At 37.4% G+C, this 21364-nt stretch overlaps 1 protein-coding gene across 1 annotated transcript in view; it reads left to right on the top strand.

Annotated features, from left to right (window-relative positions):
* The window catches only part of ascc3 (activating signal cointegrator 1 complex subunit 3), a 205551-nt gene that overhangs the window by 150853 nt on the left and 33334 nt on the right, over positions 1-21364 (top strand). The window contains exons 15-22 of the mRNA XM_052617566.1: positions 12683-12874; positions 12961-13185; positions 14294-14413; positions 14575-14739; positions 15453-15539; positions 16368-16544; positions 19519-19744; positions 19848-20002. Of these exons, the coding sequence (XP_052473526.1) occupies positions 12683-12874; positions 12961-13185; positions 14294-14413; positions 14575-14739; positions 15453-15539; positions 16368-16544; positions 19519-19744; positions 19848-20002 (1347 nt within the window). The remainder of the gene's footprint in view (positions 1-12682; positions 12875-12960; positions 13186-14293; positions 14414-14574; positions 14740-15452; positions 15540-16367; positions 16545-19518; positions 19745-19847; positions 20003-21364) is intronic.

Genomic DNA, 21364 nt, shown 5'->3' with positions numbered 1-21364 from the left:
TCTTGCAACAAAAAAGGCATCATTTTGATTCAGATTTCAAAGGATTTTACTCTTTCTCTGACCCTTTTCAGATGATATTGGTGCTACTGTACCTTTAAGACACTCTTATAATTACCAGCATGGCATTCATGCAAGCAAACCCTGTTTCTAAACACTTAGGCGTTCCTGTTCATCACCAGTTAGCTGCTTTGACACATCTATAGAACTATAGAAATAAAGTTGACTTGAACAGTCTAAAAGATCATCTTTGAGATTTAATAATCAATATAAAGAAGATTTTTTTAGAATTTAATGGTTCCACCGGCCTGGTGTTAACTGTGTCCAGGTTTCATTAGTCACACAATGGAGCTAGAAGAGCGTCAGGCCTCTGAAGAGGTCTGTGATAGGTTTGGCTGATTCAGACCTGTGCAGACAGACAGACGGATCAATAAACAGCAGGACTCGACCCACTGCTACATCACCTCACGTTCAGAATGCATGCTGGAAACACGGGACCAGATGCATGTGTGTGTCTGTGTAGAAATCTTAGCTTCACGTCTTAAAACCAAGAAAGACGAGTGCGGCTTTTATTCACGAATCTATCAGGATAGATCAGGCTGCTGTGGTTAACCATCTGCTTGCGGTGGGCGGTAGGATCAAAATCTCATATCACAAAGTGAAAAATGTTATATAATTTATATGGTAATTGTATATGTATGACAGAATTCCAATGCAAAATATTTTAGAACACAACGGTAATGGCTGTTTTTGATAATCAAATGAATTAAATACTATACAAATGAAATGTACAAATGCTTCTGTGAAATATTTGGTGCGATGTGAAGTGTGTTATAAGTGATGCAAACTCACAGTGCTTGCAGAGATGGGGATTGTGTGAAGCAGCATTTACTGCAAACCAAGCCGCTCCGAGACAACAAAATCATTGGAGGAAAAGCACCCCTCATTAATATTAATGTGCTCTTAATCTACATATGAATATGGAGGGGGAAAACAAATCATCTGTAAGGTCAGTTTTATATAGTGGGATTGTTTATAATTCTGTTAAAGTCAGAAGTGAGCATACTCAATAATGTGCTTAATGTGTGCGTTTGAACAGACTGTCAATCAGGCTCAGATATCTTAATGCATTCACTAAGATAAGAACCTCCATAAGCACGTTTTCACCCTGTGACTCTAAACACTAACTGGTAAAGAGCAGGTATTTCTTAACTGCATGTGTATATGTCTGTGTGAAATTAAAGGGGTCATATGACTTATATGACCCCTTTATATGACCCACAGCATATGACTGCCAAAAAAAACAAAAAAATATTGTTTGTGCATTTGATGTAGGGCATTGTGTTTATGTGGTTTAAGGTAAAAAAAAAAACACATTGTTTTCCACATAATGTACATTATTGTTGCTCCTCTAAACTGTAAGAAATAAAACCTCACCAACTCAAAAATGTATATCTAAAAATCCATTTTTTTTTAAATTGGCCTAATTGAATTAAAAAAATTACATTCACACTAATTCATTTTGGCCAATTGAAACATTTAAATGTGATCGCTAATTCACACAAATTCAGTAAGGCCAATTGAAAAATGTAGATGTTATCAGTCAATAGAAAAATTTGAGTTGGAGAGGTCTGAATTTATTTTACAGTGTATGCCCCACTTCTCTGAAATGCGACGATTTTAACAAAGCTCATCGTTCTGAAAAGTGAGATGTGCTCTGATTGGCAAATTAATCCAGTTCATTGTGAATTTGCTAAATGCCTCAAGCGTGTGATGGAAATGTTATGCCCCTTACCATACTGTGATGCCGTGAAATTAAACCAAAAACAATTAAACCCATTATAAACATGGCATTTGTTGCGTACATGGGAACATAATTACTGATTATAATGACTTGTAGTCTTTTATGCGTTGCGTTGCATTGCTTTGCATATTGCGCTGCGTAAACATAAAACCATGCAATTTTTTATGACAAACAACAAGCTCTACACTGCTGAAAACTTATGTTTGAATCATCAGTGGTAAATTCTTTAAACATGAAAACTTACTTACAAAGTTGGAATTGTCAGACTTCATAGAAACAGCCTTTGTCCACAGAAGCATAGTAGCCTACTCTCCCAGGAAATAGTCCTTGTCCTCTGTAAAATGCAATGCACACATCTGAATAGTTGGGTAGAACTAGAGTCGGTTGAAAATTGATTCAAATATGTGGCGATTCACATTGGTTGAGATGCTAAACAAATCGCGATTCAGTTAGGGGTAGGACTTTATATGAAGGTATGTCTGAGGGTAACTTACTGTCTTAAGAAAAGTGTAGATGGCATTTTTACTTTTCATCTTGCCTCTGTATATCGTCTGCATATTAAAGTTCATAAGTGCAGTGCTGCATTGTTTACAACGGAAACCGTGGAAATGCTTTAAGTGCCACCTGCTGGCAAAGAGTGAATTGGCATGTTGTTTTTGTTTCATGCAGATTATTATTTTTCTTTTTTATGTATAGTTTCACAAAACTGAAGTCAAATCATTGTTTTTGCTTAAAATTTCGAAAATTTTACAATCTAATTTAGATTAAAACTGCTCATGTTGCATATCTGCACCCTCAGGGCCGTCGCTAGTGGGGTGAAAGTTGGTGACGGCTGCACATTGTCACGAAAGCTTATCTTGTTCACGTGTTTTTAAGCCTTACCGCTTGTCAATTTAAACACTAAAGCATCCAAACACAAGATGCGGAAAAGCTGAACAGAGTAGCTGGTTACTCGCATGTTGTGTTCGGTGCGCACGAGAGAGATCGAGAGTCGCGTATCACGGACAGCGACACTGAACCGAGCTCTCTTCTGCGAAGTTCTCCTCGAAGTCCCTCCTGCACCGGAAAGAACAAATACAAATCGCCGTTTGAAAAAAAAAAAAATGTGAAAGAGCCCAATTCAGTACTCGCTGTGTTCTGGTGTTCAGGGCTCACGCAGAAAAAAAGGTGTCTCAAAATGCTTGAACACCGAATTTGCTTATTTTTGCTCTTGTGCCAACAAATACATACAAAATATGTCAAAATATCCACCTTGGAAATTATGCTCGAAAATACTGTCAGTTATTTCTTAAGTGAAAGTAAACAGTTGAGGAAAAAATGGGATGTGTGTTATATTGGCTGCGTTCATCGTCTCTTAAAGTGACGCCTAATTTAGCTACTGGCTGCTGTAATGTTAATCCAAGAAAATGAAAATCACTCACTGCTCTTGACTGAATTACTTTGTAATTTTAACAGTCAAACCAAAAATTATTCAGACACCAGATATAATTTTTGATAATACGTGTAAATCATTTAATTTTCTTCATAGCTATATTGTAGAAGTTGTTCTGAAGAGGTGCAACTATTTTCATGAAACTATAACACTCATTGTCTATTACAGGCACACTTATTTCAATAGCCTATTGAAATGTATCAATTTTTGTGATCCTAATCTTGGCCTATGTGACTCTAGAAATGTTAGTTAGCTAGTTGTAATTTACAGTAAATTGCAAATGAAATCAATTTTAATGTATATTTTAATCAAAGAGTAAAACTCTTTATTTTTTGGTAAACAAAGGGTTTATTATTAAAATTAAAACAAAACCATGAGTGTGTGCTATTCACACACAGTAAGGCACGCAGAACATGCTGGATTCATATTCAAATAGTATTTTTGTGGCTTAATATTTACAGATACTAGTCCATATCGGGACTCTTATTTAAGTGTACTAACCTACTTTTGATTAATTCATCCAAACTTTGATAAATTCTGTGACAATCCATGTCACACAGTAAATTGCATTTATGACTAGATTCCTCGGTTTCGTCCACATGTTCTGCATCACAGAAATAATATATATTATTGAGGTGTTTTGCAACTTCAGTGTAACATTAGTGGATTGTGATTTATTGCAAATTAAGCAATGTCTGCTGATGCCTTACCTTTGAGAGACAACTGATGTGTGAGCACTGAATCAGCTCATGTTATCAAACGCTTTCAGAGTGAGAGTGAATTCTGCATTGATTGGTCAGAATCATGACTCCCAACAAGTCAGATGGGTGGAGATTGCTTTTGGCCACATTGTGGTGAGTTCTGACAGTCTGCATCAGAGCAAAAAAGGTAATTTCAAAATTAAATGCAAAATTCTAAATAAAAATGTATTTTATCGGCAAATCAGTTTAAAGAAATCACGATACTGATAATCATAGACATGCTTAATATTAGTGCCGATAATCAGCCAGGCCTATTATCGGTCAACCCCTAGACAGTTAAGGGCGAGAGAGGACCGGGCTTGGATTTTATGTTGTTTTATGCTGCAGTCGTCCGTTAATGGCTGCCTCCTCCTTCCCAATCTACGAACATTTGTTACATATATACTTTTGAATGTTTAGATTGTATTAATTGGTTCCAAAACCTTTGAGAATTTAATATTATTGAATTCTTGAAGTTTAGTGTAATATTTTAAGTAACACCTTTATGTGTGTTTTGTGTGTGTCTGATGTGTGTGAATATTACAGACAGTCCATCTCTCACGTTTGATCTGCTTGAAGGACGCAACCTATTAATAGAAACGCGATGGATAGAGATCCTTTCACATGCCCTCTGACTATTCATATCCCCTTCACACATCAGCCCATCAGTAAGGTCACGTTACAGTGTTCAGGAAAAGGTTATGTTTCCTCAGCTATTATGTTTATGTAGGTGGGACAAGACATACCAACGTAACCTGCGCCATCATGATGAGAGATGTGCTTTACTGTGGTTATGATCCTGTACCCTCAAATCCACATGTGTTTTACTGCAGTCAACTGATGGGTCGCAGACAGCAGTAAAAAACATTTACAAATGAAAATAATTAAAAGCCACACATATAAATTTCTGCAATAATAATGTCAGAAAATAGATTTGTACTATTCTAACCATAAACAAAATGAAAGCTACTCTCTTTTGGGGTCTTCCTCACTGATCAGTCTTGCGTCAAAAGATTGATTTAGTTCAGACCCATCTGATGATCTCTGTCACGCACTCAGATTCCACTCTTTCAGACCGGAGCCCCTCCGTTACGCTCCCGTAGACTCCCAAACAGCATTCTGTCCCTGCCTCAGATCCTCCTCTCTCTCATCGGTGGATGAAAGGAGACACCTAGTGCTCGGACTAGCAATTCACATGAGAGGTAGAGAGAGAGAGACGACACTGACGTATCACAGAAGTGTGTGCTGATGATTAAAGCAGTCTAATGCTGGCAGTCTGTAGAATCTGGCACAGACAGAACGGTGGGAGCTGTGAGGTTTTTTTTTCTTCTGTGTGGAGGAAACATCAAGTATGACAGCAGGCCTTCTCTCAGACGGGAGAGTTTCTCTTTCTGTCTAAAGTCCCCCTTGGCCTCATGGGACAGGTCTCCAAGATTTAGCTCATTAATTTCTTTTGTTTGCGCTTTCAACTATTTTTAACTTCTCTCTCCTACGAGGATGGCGTTATTCAGTGCAGGACAAAAAGGCTTTGTTGTCTTGTCTGCACAATTAAGTCAACCAAACGTTCAGCCAGTCTCTGTGAAAGATTTGTGAAGATACAGGAAGTAGAGCACTTCCAGGAAACAGCGGGAAGGCACTTTGGTTTTAATCAGTTTGACCACAGTTAATAGGAATATGTAATCGTAAATATGTTAGAAATCAGATATATTTACCATATTTTAAGTCTTTTTCCCCTTTCATTTTTCTTTTCTCTTTTTCATTTACACTGTATTATTTTCAAATTTTTTATTTTCCTCTTTCCTTCCCACCTCTTTTCTTTTTCATTTCACTTTATTTCTCCATTTCTCTTTCTATTTCCATTACTTCACTTTCCTTTTTTGACCTATTTCAACTTTTCCTTTCCTTTCCTTTCCTTTCCTACCCAACCCAACTAGATGTAATTTCATCATTTGTAAGATGATAGAAAGCCGTGCATTTATTTTTATTGCCATCATTACTTCACCAATGTGAACATAAACCAGTAAATTACTTAAAGTTGTTGGTTTAAAGCATACTTAGTGTTTAATTCTCTGTCATTATGCATTGGAATCCAGCTAAAAGAGATTTGTTACAATATTTGTAACAAAATATAGCAAGTTGTCTAAGAAATGTAAGAGATGCAAAGTAGACATATCAAGACCCGTAATGTCTTTGCGTCAGCAATGAGCCTGTGTTGATTTCTCAGTTAGGTGTTTTGTTTTTTGTTCGTTTTTTCTCTTTCTCTGAGTGCCATTTGAGAAACAGAGGTCATTGTGGTTGCTGTGGCCACAGGCTGCTTGTTCAGATCTCGTCATGTCTCAGTATCTATATGACCACAGAGGTGTGTGCCGTGTCTCCGTGCGGTATGGCTACTGTCTGCTTGTGTTAAGGCAGAGTAATGGCTAATCAGCGCTGTCTGCCGCGGCCGGTGGAAGGCAGCCCCGGCTTCTGCTTAGTTCGCAGGGAAATAATCTCTCTTCAGCGACCCTTAATCAGCCTTGATCAGAGAGCCGATGGGCTGCCATCTTGAATCCAACCTCCGAACATGAGCTTCTGCCCCAGCCTCATTTTAACTTCTGCTCAGAGAGCGCTGCATTAATACTCTGTGACACCTCAAAGCAAACCTTAGCGTTTCAATTAGAGCCTCCTGTGAGCCTCGCGGTGCCCTGGAGAACATATGCCACTCCTCACCATCTCAAACCCACTCTTGCATTCATTTCATTGGGTTTCACTCTTTTTTACCTTTTTATTTCCCATGATTACTTATTTTCTACGAGGATGCGTTTTCACTTGCTGGTAAGTTTAGGAAATATGTGATACGTTTAGAGAAACTAAAACAGAGCTGCTTTACATTCAGGGCTTATCGTGGTTGAGATGAGCAAACAAAACTATATTTGTAAAATCCAGATCCATGATTTTATTATTCTCTTCTGGCATCAGGGAGATACCTAACAGCTTCATTTGGGTTCAACTTAATCCAGATTGTTTATTTTCAAATATCTTATTTTATCTTGGTAATGTTTTACAAAAAGGTATGTTTCATCATCAGTTAATGCAGTATTTAATAAACTTATTTATTTTTTTACTGAATCTTTATTCCCTGGAAATCGAACCCACAACCTTTTGCGCTGCTAACGCAATGCTCTACCACTGAGCCACAGGAACTACAAATTGATGGAAAGTCACAGTAAAGTATTTTTAATTGTTACTATATAACCCTATCTATATAATCTGAATAAACTTTCCATTCATCAAATAATCCTGAAGAAAAAATACCAGTTTTGGCAAAAATGTTAAGTAGCACAACTGTTATATATATATATATATATATATATATATATATATATATATATATATATATATATATATATATATATAGTTGGAAACTGTTAGTAATTTATTTCCTACATAAATACATTTGACTTAAAAATACAAAAATATAAATAAGTTTATTAAATACTGCATTAACTGATGATAAAACTTTTTATAAAACATTACCAAAATAGCAGTGCCAACATTTTTCATGATACAATAAGGGTGAAAAGAAAAGAAACAAATAAATAACTAAATAAATAAAAAGAATAGAAATATGTTGTCTGGCCAGCAAAGTAAGAGAGAAAAGCAATGTATAAAGCAATGAAATCTGCAAAATAGCTAGGTAGAAAATAATCAGCATGCAGGACACCAAACAGGCCAATGAGGAGAGAGAGGTGAATATGCGAAGAAATGACTGAGAGCGAATTGAAAACAGACAACCAAAATGAGGAGAGGGCAGGGCAAGACCAAAACGTGTGTAAGAGTGGCAGGACTAGAATGGCATAAGCTTTTATTCCCTCTCGGATCAAATCAAACATTGATCAATGCATGCATACAAAGACTACATCAAAAATAGTTTGGACGTGGTATAATACCATGACATGCTATAAGTTAGTTTGAGGTTATGAGGGTAAGTAAGCGATGAAAGAATTAGATTTTATGGTGAACTATTACTGAGAATCTAGACTTTGTAACTTCCATGCTTTCAACCAACATCTGTGATTTAGACACAAAATTGCAAGCTATTTGCAGAAAAACATTGTTTTGTATTTTACAAAATTTTGTTTTGACAAAGCTCTAAATTTCAACCCTCTGGCTAACTGGTCCAACAAGAAAAATAAAATAAAAGCCATCTCTGGGTCAGTCTTAAATCTCTTTAGATCCTGATAGGGCTGGAACAACTCGTCGAGGTCAAAAAATAGGTTGACGCAAAAAATGTGCATCGATTCGTCGACCTGTTTTTATTTCTCTAAAAAATGTTTGCAAAATGTTTACCTCATGTGCGCTGAATATACGCGATGGCCGGATCAACATTCTGTCCAACGTTATATAACCAATCCAGGGGTTGTTCTGCATTGATCTTTTTTTTGGGCGGCTGTCAAAGCCTTATTTGATCGGTGAGTGATGTAGAATAGAATGACTGCTGCGCCTGACAGGGCGCGTACGAGAGAGAGCCCCGGCTGCGCGCGCACTCACAGTCTTCAAACAACAGGAGCGCTTCTTGTGCTTTCTCTCTCTCTCTCTCTCTCTCTCTCCCTCGTGCATATTAACCAAAATCATTAGACACGATAGAAAAAGGGCGGAACGCCAAAGTTTCACGTGGAGCATTCAGAGATTTTTATTTATTTTTTTTCTCCATGACAGGCTGCTGGCTCCCACTGTTAATTTTCATTTCTTTTTTTCTTTTTTTGATGGAAGCACTCTCTGTATTAGCTTAAAGCCCTCAAGTTTACATTGGTTACTGTATTCTTTCAATTGCTCTAAACAAGTATTTTGGATGACCTTTTTTACTGAATGCTAGACATCAGGTTGTTGTTATTTTCATCTGAAAGAAGAACTTATTTTCTGTAAGCTAGGCCCTATGTGTTCAGTAAGCTTGTTTCAGTAAGCTATGTGTTTTCAAGGCTTCGAGGTCTTATTGAATGCTATCTCTATACAAGTGCAAAGTAATGCTTCTTAGTCAGTCTTTTATATTGTAATTTTAAGAGCAATAAACATATATTGCAATGTTAAGGAATTCATGTTTTTTTCATTCAGATATGTAAATCAACATGTATAAATTGTTAGTAGTCAATTAATGGGGAGATAATCGGAATCGAATCGGTTTGGAAAAACAAATCGTTAGATTAATCGATGCATCTAAAAAATAATCGCTAGATTAATTGTTTACAAAATAATAGTTTATCCCAGCCCTAGATCCTGAAGCTGGTGCCACCTCTAGAAAGTCATGCTGATATTGATTCTTGTTTTACAGCAGGCTATGTTGCTTTCCCTACTTGTTTGTCCCTTCAAGGTCATTTTTTGAAGAGACGTGCAAGATTTCAAGTTTAAGTTTGTGTGTGGGTGTTGGGGGGGCTACAATAAGTGATTCTTTCAAAGGTTACCAGTTGGAATGATCCATGATCAGTACTAGCTCATTATTTCAACTTCTACACAACTGCCTCCTCTAATTGTAGCCACAAGCCGAATACGTAAACACACACACACACACAAAAAACACTGACGTAAGCATGCAGTTTCCCAGAAAATCTGACTCGACACACTTAAAAATGTCTATTTTTGTACCCAACAACCACTCAAAAATGAAATAAATAACAGCTGCATAGCAAGTCCTTACAACCATGTACAACACCTTAGAAACCAAACTGCAATCTCCAAGTTAACACTGTGCTCACCTTAGATATAGAGTTTGGTATTGACACAGATTTCACAGTTTCATTCAGATTTACAAGCTCTTGATTTGTTTTGCTTGATTTAATTTCCATTTTATATATTGATTATTTTACTTTTTTTTTTTTCAGGAGAAACAATAATGCAGTAAACTATACAGAAAACCTATTTTTTTTTATTTTTTGTTTGTTGCATGTTATCATAATCAAAACTCAAATAAGCAGTTGTATACATTTAATTTGTACATAATGAAGTTTTATATCAACCTTTTAATGATATGATTGTTTCTACTCCAGTTTGTTGTTGAAATATAAACATTTAAATGGTGGCTGTCATAGCTTGTTTTTGAAACTGAATTTTTCAAACATGCATTAAATAATGACGATAAAAGGTTAAATAAAAATATCATGCTCATATTTATTAGTCATTTTTCTGCCTAACTGTTGAGCTATGGACATTGAATGGCCTTCCTGTAAATGTAATGTTATGTGAGAAATTGGTGTTAAACTTAGGTCTTTCTGCATTGATTGAGCGATTACACGAGACTTGAGATACTTCATTATGTTGTTCTGTTCTCATTCATGTTTATTTGGTGCTATAACTTGTAGCAGAGAGTAAAAGATGATCACTTCACGAGCACTTGGTGATCCTTCACCACACATTAATGACCACCAAATGTATTGTATGAATTTTGTTATAAAGAAGACAGAATTGGAAGGCTGGGGCTTTGTTTTGGATCATAAGTAACAAAATGCCAAGCTTATCGCAATTATTGGAGCCTAGACTAAAAGATCATTTCTTGTGCATCAATGCCTTAGTAATCATGCAGAACACCCTAGCAACCAAATCACTCAGCTGACCTTTCTGATCTGATTCTGATGCTTTGGCAGTTTTACATGGGCAAGCAGCTCTCACGTTCAGACAATGTCCACATCACACATCTGAAACGGCCTCATGCTGGTAAATTGTGTGCTGGTGATGGTATGAAATTGCATATGACATCATATGGCAATGATACAAAATGACAAAATCGCTTTTTAAGAATCTCACATCAGATGTGTAATTTAGCACTTTAGATTTCGTATGGGGACCTGCATTTGAATTCAGAAAAAAGGCTTGGCAGATGACGTTCTGCTACTCCCATCGTTGTCTCTTAAACGCTGCTGCTGTGCCACAGGCCACATTGAAACAGAGAGCATTGCTCTCAACATAGCTCTGATAGGATCCACAGATCAATGGAGACCAGCTGAGTGGAGCCCCAAATGACCTAAAGAAGAACAGAACAAGCAAAAGAGCTTTTTTGGAGCTAAAGTTCTTATGAAGGGCCAATTCATTAAAGCAGTGTAATGATCAGTGGAAAGCAATGAGACGTTTATATCAAAAAGACAGGATGATATTTTTACATCTGTCATAATGTAACCGATTGAAGTAACTTGATAAGGAAATGTAGTGAAAGCTGTCATAAAGGACTTTTATATTTAGTCAGTCAGCATATTGATCACCAAAGATATGAGAAGAGAGTAACACTTATTAATAGCGAGAAATGCCACTCCAGATTTTTTTTTTGCCAAAACTAAAAAAAGTTAAAATTTAAGTTAAACAAAACTTTTGTTTAACTTAAATTGGAACCAGAAGTAAAGTTTATTTAAACATTTTTCAACGCATCTTTTGTGTTCATACCCAAGCTATATTCGCTGGCGATAAGCCGAGTGACTTGCAGATTCACTCCCTGACATCAGATGATGCTTAACGAAAAAACAGAAATACCCCGGTACACATCGAATCCTATTCGATTCACTTTTAATCACTTTTAAACGTAGTGCATATAAGCAAAAATTTCAAGACCAAGGGTTTTTTCTTTCTTTCTTTCTTTTTTCTCACACTCACATTGGCATACTTTGTTTAGTCACGAGGCATTAAACGTTGGTGATAATCATGAATTAGAATGGTAATATAAGGTCAATGAAACTAAATAGTATTATATCATTCAGCACCATATATCCAAGCACCACCGTATATCATGTGATCCCATCACTGTACCGCGGTAGAGCACAGAGGAGAGACTGGAGTAAGGCAGATTTCGGTGCTGTTGGTATTCTGTGTGGGTTGGAGAGGGCCAGACGTGTCTGTAATGGGCTGTTCTCAGCAGCACTGAGGCCTTGTTGCTGTTGACCTCCATTTAGACTCGGGCAGAGTGAGATCAAAGCGTCTGATGGTGAGGACGTTACTGTCGGCGCAGGTCACAACCCTCATCGGCAGTCAACACAACACTCATCTCAATCACAGCGCTCTGAGCTCGGCCACTGCTGGACAGAACCAGATCTTTCTGCATGCTTTTATTTTACACAGGGGATGTGGTTTCAAAGTGGGTTGTCATTTCTGCCAAAAGGAATTGCAAAAAACACTCCCACTATCTGACATGGTGGAGAAAACAGGAAGTCCCGCCTCTCCCTCATGTCCGAAATCACATCCCTCTCACACAGTGAGCCCAGTAGTATGTCTGAATTCATGAAACAGTAGGTGAAGAGTACCCAGATGATTTACTACTACTTGTGAGAAACTGGAGTGTGTAACTCTTTATTTTTAAAAGTCCACTTTAGACATTCTACTAACTATATTGTGACTACATGTCAACTGGCAGTCATTAGAGTATTAGCAGACTGTGTGTCTAACATCTGCAATATTTTGATGGTCTGAATGTAGTACACAGATTGCATTCACACTACACACACTCACTCTATAGAATCAACTTTTTTAACAGTTTCAAAGTAAATACATAATCAAAATAAAATGTTTCGGACTTAAGAGTATGCAATTTCAGACACAGCCCAGGTTTGACATTGCTCTCGACCTACTGTACCAATCAGAAAAGTGCAGCAGTGAGTTTGTGTGCTTTCTGGTAGTTTACAGGTGAAGAGAATCAAATGTGCCTTTTCCCCCCCCGATGTATCCTGCTCATGTGATGTGTGTGTGTGTGTGTCACAGGTGCAGCGCTCCAGAAACAAGCAGATGAGGGAGATGTTTCCCGACGGCTTCGGCATCCATCATGCGGGAATGTTACGGCAGGACCGCACGCTCATGGAGAACATGTTTTCAAGAGGATACCTGAAGGTTCTGGTGTGCACCGCCACGCTGGCCTGGGGTGTTAACTTACCCGCTCACGCGGTCATCATTAAGGTCAGAGCGTCAAACTCTGCTTCATTAAACGTAATGCTGGAATCTTCAGGGCGGGCTTTCAATGGTTCCTGTTTCTCCACAATCAGGGCACTAATATCTATGATGCCAAGCGTGGTGCATTAGTGGATCTGGGCATCCTGGATGTGATGCAGATCTTCGGGCGCGCCGGACGGCCACAGTTTGATAAGTACGGTGAAGGAGCCATCATCACGACCCATGACAAGCTGAGCCATTACCTGACGCTCCTGACTCAGCAGAACCCCATCGAGAGCCAGTTCCAGCAGAGTCTCGCCGACAACCTCAACGCCGAGGTACAACACACACACAACTCTACTGTGACACTGTACGTACATTAGGGCTGCACAATTCATCCGATTTCTAATCACCATTACAATTATGGATGCCACAATTACGTAATCGTTCAAAGCGGCAATTAATCGTTCAAAGTCCACTTATGTTTTTCTGCGTACTTAAGATGCATTTTTTTTTTTTTTTTTTTTTATCTTAAGTGTTCTTCCCGTTATTGTAATTCTAACTTTAGTATAACATTATAACACCATTCATATTTGTACTTGTTTATAACTTAAAGAAGAAACCAGTCCGATGTATAGTTGACATTTGAGAGTTTATACTATAGAAAAGCACTTTCATTTAGAGTGTTTTCAGCTAATATACAAATATTGACTTTTATATTTTCTATTTTACTGAAGCTTAAGTACAATAGTAAAATAGTAAATTAAATAAACCAAAACTGTTAAATAAAGCTTTAATGTGCTATATAAACAAATAAAAATGACAGAAGAACAACAAAATCATTGTTGACCAAAATTGAAGTGAAAACAGAAACATAAAAAAAATCTATAATAGAAAATAAAGATGAAATAAAATACAATGTAAATATTAGGTGCAAATTGTGCAATTGTTGTCATGTTAAAAAAACTGCACAAATATTACCAAAAAATAAATAAAAAAAATGACAAAGAGCATCTGGTCAAACAGATGTACTTTTATTTCATCAGTTACAGTACACTTGTTCTAACACTAAACTTACAGTCAAACTGTTTCTCTTTGTATTTAACATGGTCAATTTAGCTTGTTTGCAAACTTTCATTTTATTAACTCATTAATGCAATGGAGGTTCTTCACTCTGCCACATGAGGGCAGCATCTACAAGGCCATCAAATCAAAAGCATGAAAACTTTGTCCAATAGATGGCGCAGTGACATCAGACACCAGCTCAAGATCCTTTCAACATGGATTTCTGTGTGTATGAATGTCCTATCAGTTATCATATAGCATCCAAGATCTCAGTTATACATGGATAGCAATACCAAACATAAACCACACCTCCAGAAAACATCTGGATTTGGTGATTTGATGTGAGCGCTGTGAAATGTAATGCCTGCTTATTCTGTGCAGATCGCTCTAGGGACGGTGACTAATGTTGATGAAGCTGTGCGCTGGCTGAGTTACACGTACCTGTATGTGCGAATGAGAGCCAATCCACTGGCTTACGGGATCAGTCACAAGGCCTATCAGGTGCTCATGCTCTCGTTATCTGCTGTTCATACTCTCACAGCAGTCACTGTTCAGATGCCTTTCAGGTTTCATTCATATTATCCTTTCTTGATATATTTTATTATGTCTAATGATGAATTCTGGAACGTGTTGATGGTAGTTAATGCTGTGCTGGTATTTAGATGGATCCACAGCTGGAGCTGTACCGGAAGGAGTTAGTCGTGGAGTCCGGCAGGAAGCTGGATAAGGCACGCATGATCCGCTTTGATGAGAGAACTGGTTATTTTGCATCCACAGACCTTGGCAGGACGGCCAGTCACTTCTACATAAAGTACAACACCATCGAGGTGAGAGACGCTGTACACATACTCTGTAGTTTGGTAGATTCATCGGCTGCATGCAGTATTTAGGTCTCAAAGAAAACTTTGCTAAAATCAGATTAATATAGCACATCTTCAGTCAGGATAAAGCATTTGCATGATATTTTAAAAAGCCAAAAAATAGCTTTAGCCAACACTGAGATCTGACATTTAAAAAAAAAAAAAATAACAATAATAATAATTTGTATTCTTTTTTTTTTCTTTTTTTATACTTTTATTTAACAAGGGTGTGTTAAAATGTTCATAAGTGACTATAAAGATTTTTTTTTTTTTTTTTTTTACATTGCTACAATAAATAAATAGTTGCTGTTCTTCAAAAGTATGTATGTCAAAGAATCACAATTTAAAAACAAAAAATACATATTAGATTGATTTCTAAAGGATCTTGTGACACTGAAGACTGGAGTAATGATGCTGAAAAATCAGCTTTGCATCACAGGAATAAATGACATTTTAATATTCAGATAGAAAACAATTTTTAAATTGTAATAATATTTTACAAAATGACTTTTTACTGTGGTTTGATCAAATAAGCGTATCCTTGGTGAGCATAAGAAACTTCTCTCAAAAACAGGAAACAGTCTGATCAAATCTGACAGTTATGCTCTGGACTTAATGTGTGTTAATGTGTGTTTCATTCATGTTTGACTGTTTTAACATTGTTTCTTTACGTTCTACAGACATTCAATGAGCTTTTCAATGCGCAGAAGACTGAAGCTGATATTCTGAGCATTGTTTCAAAAGCTGAAGAATTTGAGCAGGTCAAGGTGAGATGACCTCTGGTTAAATAAAGTGTGTATTTTAGAGGTGTGTGTTATAGTGTTTTCATTTGTATTTAGTGTAGTCTTAGTCCTGTGTCAAAAGTCTATTTAAGTTTTAGTTGACTAGTCATCTGGGAATCGTCTGGCTTTACTATACTTTCATTTGAGCAGAATATCATTGGAGATCACTTTATTCCCATCTGGAACCTGAGGGGGCACAAAAAACTAAATACTGAGAAAATCGCTTTCAGAGTTGTCCAAATTAATATCTAAGCAATGCATATTACCAATCAAAAGTTACGTTTTTATATATTTAAGATACAAAATTTATAAAATATCTTCATGGAACATGATCTTTACCCAATATCCTGATGATTTTGGCACAAAAGAAAAATCAATAATTTCGAGCCATTTTTTGGCTATTGCTAAAAATATACCCCAGTGACATAAGACTGCTTCTGTGCTCCAGGATCACATATGCCAGTGGTTGCCAGATAACACAAAATACTTGGAAGAAAATGTGCCCTTTTATGAGAAAAGCTTTGTAAGGGAGACTTAAATTCTGAAATTCAATTATATCTTGTAAGTCAGGCATGAAAACATATGAAGTTCTATATTTCTCTCTCTTTTTTTTTTTTTGATGAATATTTGTGAGAAAATTCAAAATATCAGCATGTTGATGTAGTCCCAGTAGTTTCTGTATAATGAAGCTGGTGTCGTCTCATCCTCATCTAGTTAAAGTCATGGAAAAGACGGTTTTAAATCATTTCCATCATTGCTTCTTTAACAGAATGAACACTAGTGTGTTGATGGGTTCTTGTGTCCCACACACAGGTCCGGGACGAGGAGCTGGAGGAGCTGGAGAAGCTGTTGTGTAATTTCTGTGAGCTGCCGGCGGCCGGAGGAGTGGAGAACGGCTACGGCAAGATAAACATCCTTCTGCAGACGTACATCGGCCGCGGGGAGGTGGACAGCTTCTCCCTCATATCGGACCTGTCTTATGTAGCGCAGGTGAGACACAGACACGGAAAGAGATCGATGCACATACAGACTCAAACTCGCAACCTTGAGATTACGAGTCCGAATCTCTGACGCCAGGCCACGACTTCCCAATTGTCTTTATTTGATGCTTCTTAAAAGTGGACTTCACATTGCTAAATCAGTTGAATAGAAATGAAGCGATTAAACTTCCCAAATCATATGTAACTGTACATGGCAGAGGAAGTGAGCTATATGGCAATGTTTATCCTCTTCCCCACCATCTCTTCAGATTCTCTGTGGAAGCCATCTATCCCTGATATCTGCCATTCCATTATAACGGCTTCCATGTGGTCAGATAGGTCCGAGAAATTCCCTCTTTGCTCCTAATTCGGCTGATTTCAGATGTGCAGCTGGGATCCGGCAGTGGGAGGCATTTCCGTGTCCAACATATGTTGATTTTAAATCCAGACCCTCTGAGAGATCTCTCTCCGTCACCCTTCAGGGGTTTTAGATGGTTATGTTTAGATGGACGCACACAATGAATCTTTCAATGGGTTTCGCATCTGTTCAGAGAGGGAGACTCTTTCCATCATTCAGCTGTAGATCGGAATGGCTATGAGCTTTCATTGGTGAAAGTGACAGCATGTGATTGCACAGATACTTGTATGATGAATACATACATGCATAGATAGATAGATAGACGTTTCTCAGTCTGTAAGCGCACAGCCCTAAAGATTCCCATGCATCCCAGCAGAAGATCAGGCCACAAAGCTGATGTGAAGTTCAAAGCTGTGTGTGTAGTGTGCTGTGCTTTCACTGAAGTGTTGTGAATTGGATCATGGGGACTGTTCTGCAGGTACTCATCCATTCGGACGAGTGTGGGATGAAAGAGTTGGGTTGCTCTTGAGGCCGGTTAAATGGCAGCATCTGGGTCAGCAGGTGTCTGTCCCCCTGCTTCGCTAACAGTCGTCCATTTCTGCTCAATCAATCAGTGACTAGATCAGTCCCCTCGTAGCAGTCAGATCTACGAGTAAACCTGCACCTTGTAGATCAAAGTAATGTTGGATTCCCAAAGCCATCTGAACATAACTCACACTCCACCATCAAACACACGGCCGCTCGGCTCTGATTTATTCCCACAGCGGTCAAAGCAAATGGACATCAGTCATTCCATAAAATGTGTTCTAGATAATGAACAAAATTTAAAGGTGTCCTTTAAAAAGCTGTTCCCCCAAAACAGAGATTGATACTTGATAAATCTGTTTAAAATGACGCTCTCGCATTAGACATGCTATTTTATACTTCATAAGGCTGCCCACCCCCAAGTAGCTTTTACTGAGTTACACAACCAGCTGAATACCTCTCACTTTATTTCAGTAAACTCTTAAGATATATTATGAGTTATTCAAAGAATTAATCAGAATTATGTTTCTAATATGCCTGTGAATAAGGTATTTCGATACTGCATGTGTTAGCACATGCATAATGCTCTTAAAACACTCTCATTATAAAAATCTATTTTAATGAATAACATGCAAACCAAAAACACAAGTTGTTTCCCATAAACAGCAGAGTTTCTCTGAACCTCTCTGGATTATCACTAGACTATGTCTGGTATAGGAATGAAGGCACAGTTCTGCCACATTGTTTTGGGAAATTTTAATAAAGACATTAGAAGTTATAAGATTGTGAGAAAGCAGATCGAGATACATAAATCATACAAGATGCCAAGCCATTATTATGCAATAAGTCAAAATGATGAGATAAAAAGCTATAATTATGACAAAAGTCACAATTTTGAGAAATCGTAATTATGAGAAAGTCACAGTTGATGGACAATTTAAGTCTACATGCATAAGTCATATACTAAGTCATTGTTACGAGGTTAAAATTGTGACAGAAAAACGTAATAATTAATTGTATTTCAGTTTTGACGTTGTAAAGATTTTGACTTGTTTCATAATTAGTATATCGTCATTTCCACTTTTATGTGATGCTTGCATCACACCTAGGGAAGAGAGACACATGCATTTTCTCCATATCTGATGTTTTCAGTCACTGTATTTCAACTACAGTATTTATAATGACAGTGTCAACTATTTAGAAACCGACTGGTTATTTAAAAACTGTTCAGTTTATAACCGTTTAATAACAGTATAATAACACATATTTATGTATTTTCTCCATCTCTGTTTTCATTCACTGTGTTTCAACTACAGTATTTATAATGACAGTGTCAACTATTTAAAACTGACTGGTTATTTAAAAACTGTTCAGTTTATAACAGTTTAATAACAGTATAATAACACATATTTATGCATTTTCTCCATCTCTGTTTTCATTCACTGTGTTTCAACTACAGCATTTATAATGACAGTGTCAACTACTTAAAAGTGACTGGTTATTAAAAAGCTGTTTAGTTTATAACAGATTAATAACAGTATAATAACACATATTTATGCATTTTCTCCATGTCTGATATGTTTTCAGTCACTGTATTTCAACTACAATATTTATAATGACAGTGTCAACTATTTAAAACCAACTGGTTATTAAAAAGCTGTTTGGTTTATAACAGATTAATAACGGTATAATAACACATTTATGTATGTTCTCCATCTCTGATATGTTTTCAGTCACTGTATTTCAACTACAGTATTTATAATGACATTGTCAACTATTTAAAACTGACTGGTTATTAAAAAGCTGTTTGGTTTATAACAGATTAATAACGGTATAATAACACATTTATGTATGTTCTCCATCTCTGATATGTTTTCAGTCACTGTATTTCAACTACAGTATTTATAATGACAGTGTCAACTATTTAAAACTGACTGGTTATTAAAAAACTGTTCAGTTTATAACAGTATAAAAACACATATTTGGTTCAAGTACGTGATAATGGCAGCATGTATGTGACTTCTGTGCAGTCATATCGGCCGGTGGTCCACTTGATTGACCTGATTGTGTGTTTGAGAGTCTCTTTGTGGTTTTTGTGCAGAATGCTGCTCGTATCGTGCGGGCTCTGTTTGAGATCGCTCTGAGGAAGCGCTGGCCGGCCATGACCTACCGCCTGCTGAACCTGTGTAAAGTGATTGACAAGCGTCTGTGGGGCTGGGCCCACCCGCTGCGACAGTTCGGCGCTCTGCCCCCATCAGTGCTGTCCAGAATGGAGGAGAGGAACCTCACGGTAGACAAACTCAAAGAAATGGGCAAAGATGAGATTGGTCAGTCTGACACAAGAAACTTATGTGGATTTGTCAGTTTTAGACTTTATCGGGCGTTTAAGGGCAAACATTACAGATATTCATTGTGTGTGTGTGCATGCAGGTCACATGTTGCATCACGTGAACATCGGACTGAAGGTGAAGCAGTGTGTTCATCAGATACCCGCCATCCTGATGGAGTCCAGCATTCAGCCAATCACACGCACTGTCCTGCGCGTCCGCCTCAGCATCACCCCAGACTTCAGGTGGAATGACCAGGTAACCATGTCAAACACACCCATGCTGCTGTCAGTCTTTGGGATATCTAGATTTTCAATTCCGTAGACCAGCAGATCCCAAACTCTAGTGCACATTTTCCACAGATGAGCCAAGAATTATTTTAATAGTGGAATATTAATCTTAAGTTTGGTTTTAACAAACGTTATAATTAGTTTTATATACATGCATATATAAATATTGTACACAATTTGTTATGCACAGTTTCACATATCCTGACTGTAACACATACGCACACTCACAGTAGGTTAGGCAACAGGAGCTGGAGGAGGTATTTGATTTGTACATCTCCTCCCCTGCGTTTAAGAGCACAAAGGCTTGAATAGGCCCAGATCTGTTGCTATTGTTCTCTTGGGGGCCAGTGCTGTGATGGGCCACAGATGGGCCGCTCTGTGCCTGCTCCTCCTGTGTGACCGTAACTCGTCCAGCGTGACACCCAACAGCTGGATGACCATCAGCCAACACTAATCACCCGCCAACATGCTCTGAGCATGACCTGTACTCTGCCACACCAATACGTCATTAACAAACATTACACGTGAATGCATAAATACTTGTATTTAACAAAGAAACATTAAACGGATGTGACAATTTTTTGTTAGGAAAAAATTTGGTTTTCGTCGATAAATATAACAATGTTAATGATAATAACCATAGTGTGTGTTGAGCAGCAATTCAGCATTTTAGAATGATTTCTGAAGGATCATGTGACACTGAAGATTGGAGTAATGATGCTGAAAACTGGACATAATAAGTGCATTGTATTAAATGATTAATATAAATAAAGATACATAGTTAAGGATGTTAAATATAAAGTGGGTCCCAAACATTTTTGGTTTTATTGTTGTTGTTGAAGCAGCATCTGTTCATAGTCTCTCTTTCCACGACAAGCTCACAAACCTATTATTAAAAATTGTGTAATTTTATTCATTTATCTATTCAGTTAAGTTCAGCTTTGCTCTTAGATTTATGTTGTCGGAATCATGTTTTATTTCTTAAATGTTTTCAATGAAATGTGTTAAAAATGCAGTTCGCCAGCAGGCTTCAGTTCAGATCTCTAATGTGAATGAAGCTGTGATTCAGATTCAGATCAAACAGCTCGACAATGATTTACTCACACTATGAGCAAAGCGAATGAAATGCTTTAATGAAAAATAGGAGCTTCCTGACAATACGTATATCACCCGCTTTAATGTAAAACAGGCTACAACTCAACAGGCAATAAAGATTTCACTCACTGTAAATACAAGCCATCCAATTTAACAGATTTCGCTCTCTATAAAGCAGTGAATGTGATTAGCAAGAGTTCATGTGCTCTCATTAAGATTTCCGAATCACTGTCAA

The sequence above is a fragment of the Carassius gibelio genome, chromosome A16 (genome assembly GCF_023724105.1).
Source record: "Carassius gibelio isolate Cgi1373 ecotype wild population from Czech Republic chromosome A16, carGib1.2-hapl.c, whole genome shotgun sequence".
Lineage (NCBI taxonomy): Eukaryota > Metazoa > Chordata > Actinopteri > Cypriniformes > Cyprinidae > Carassius > Carassius gibelio.
Note: the sequence above shows the minus strand (reverse complement) of the source record. Positions and strands in the feature narration are given on the sequence as shown.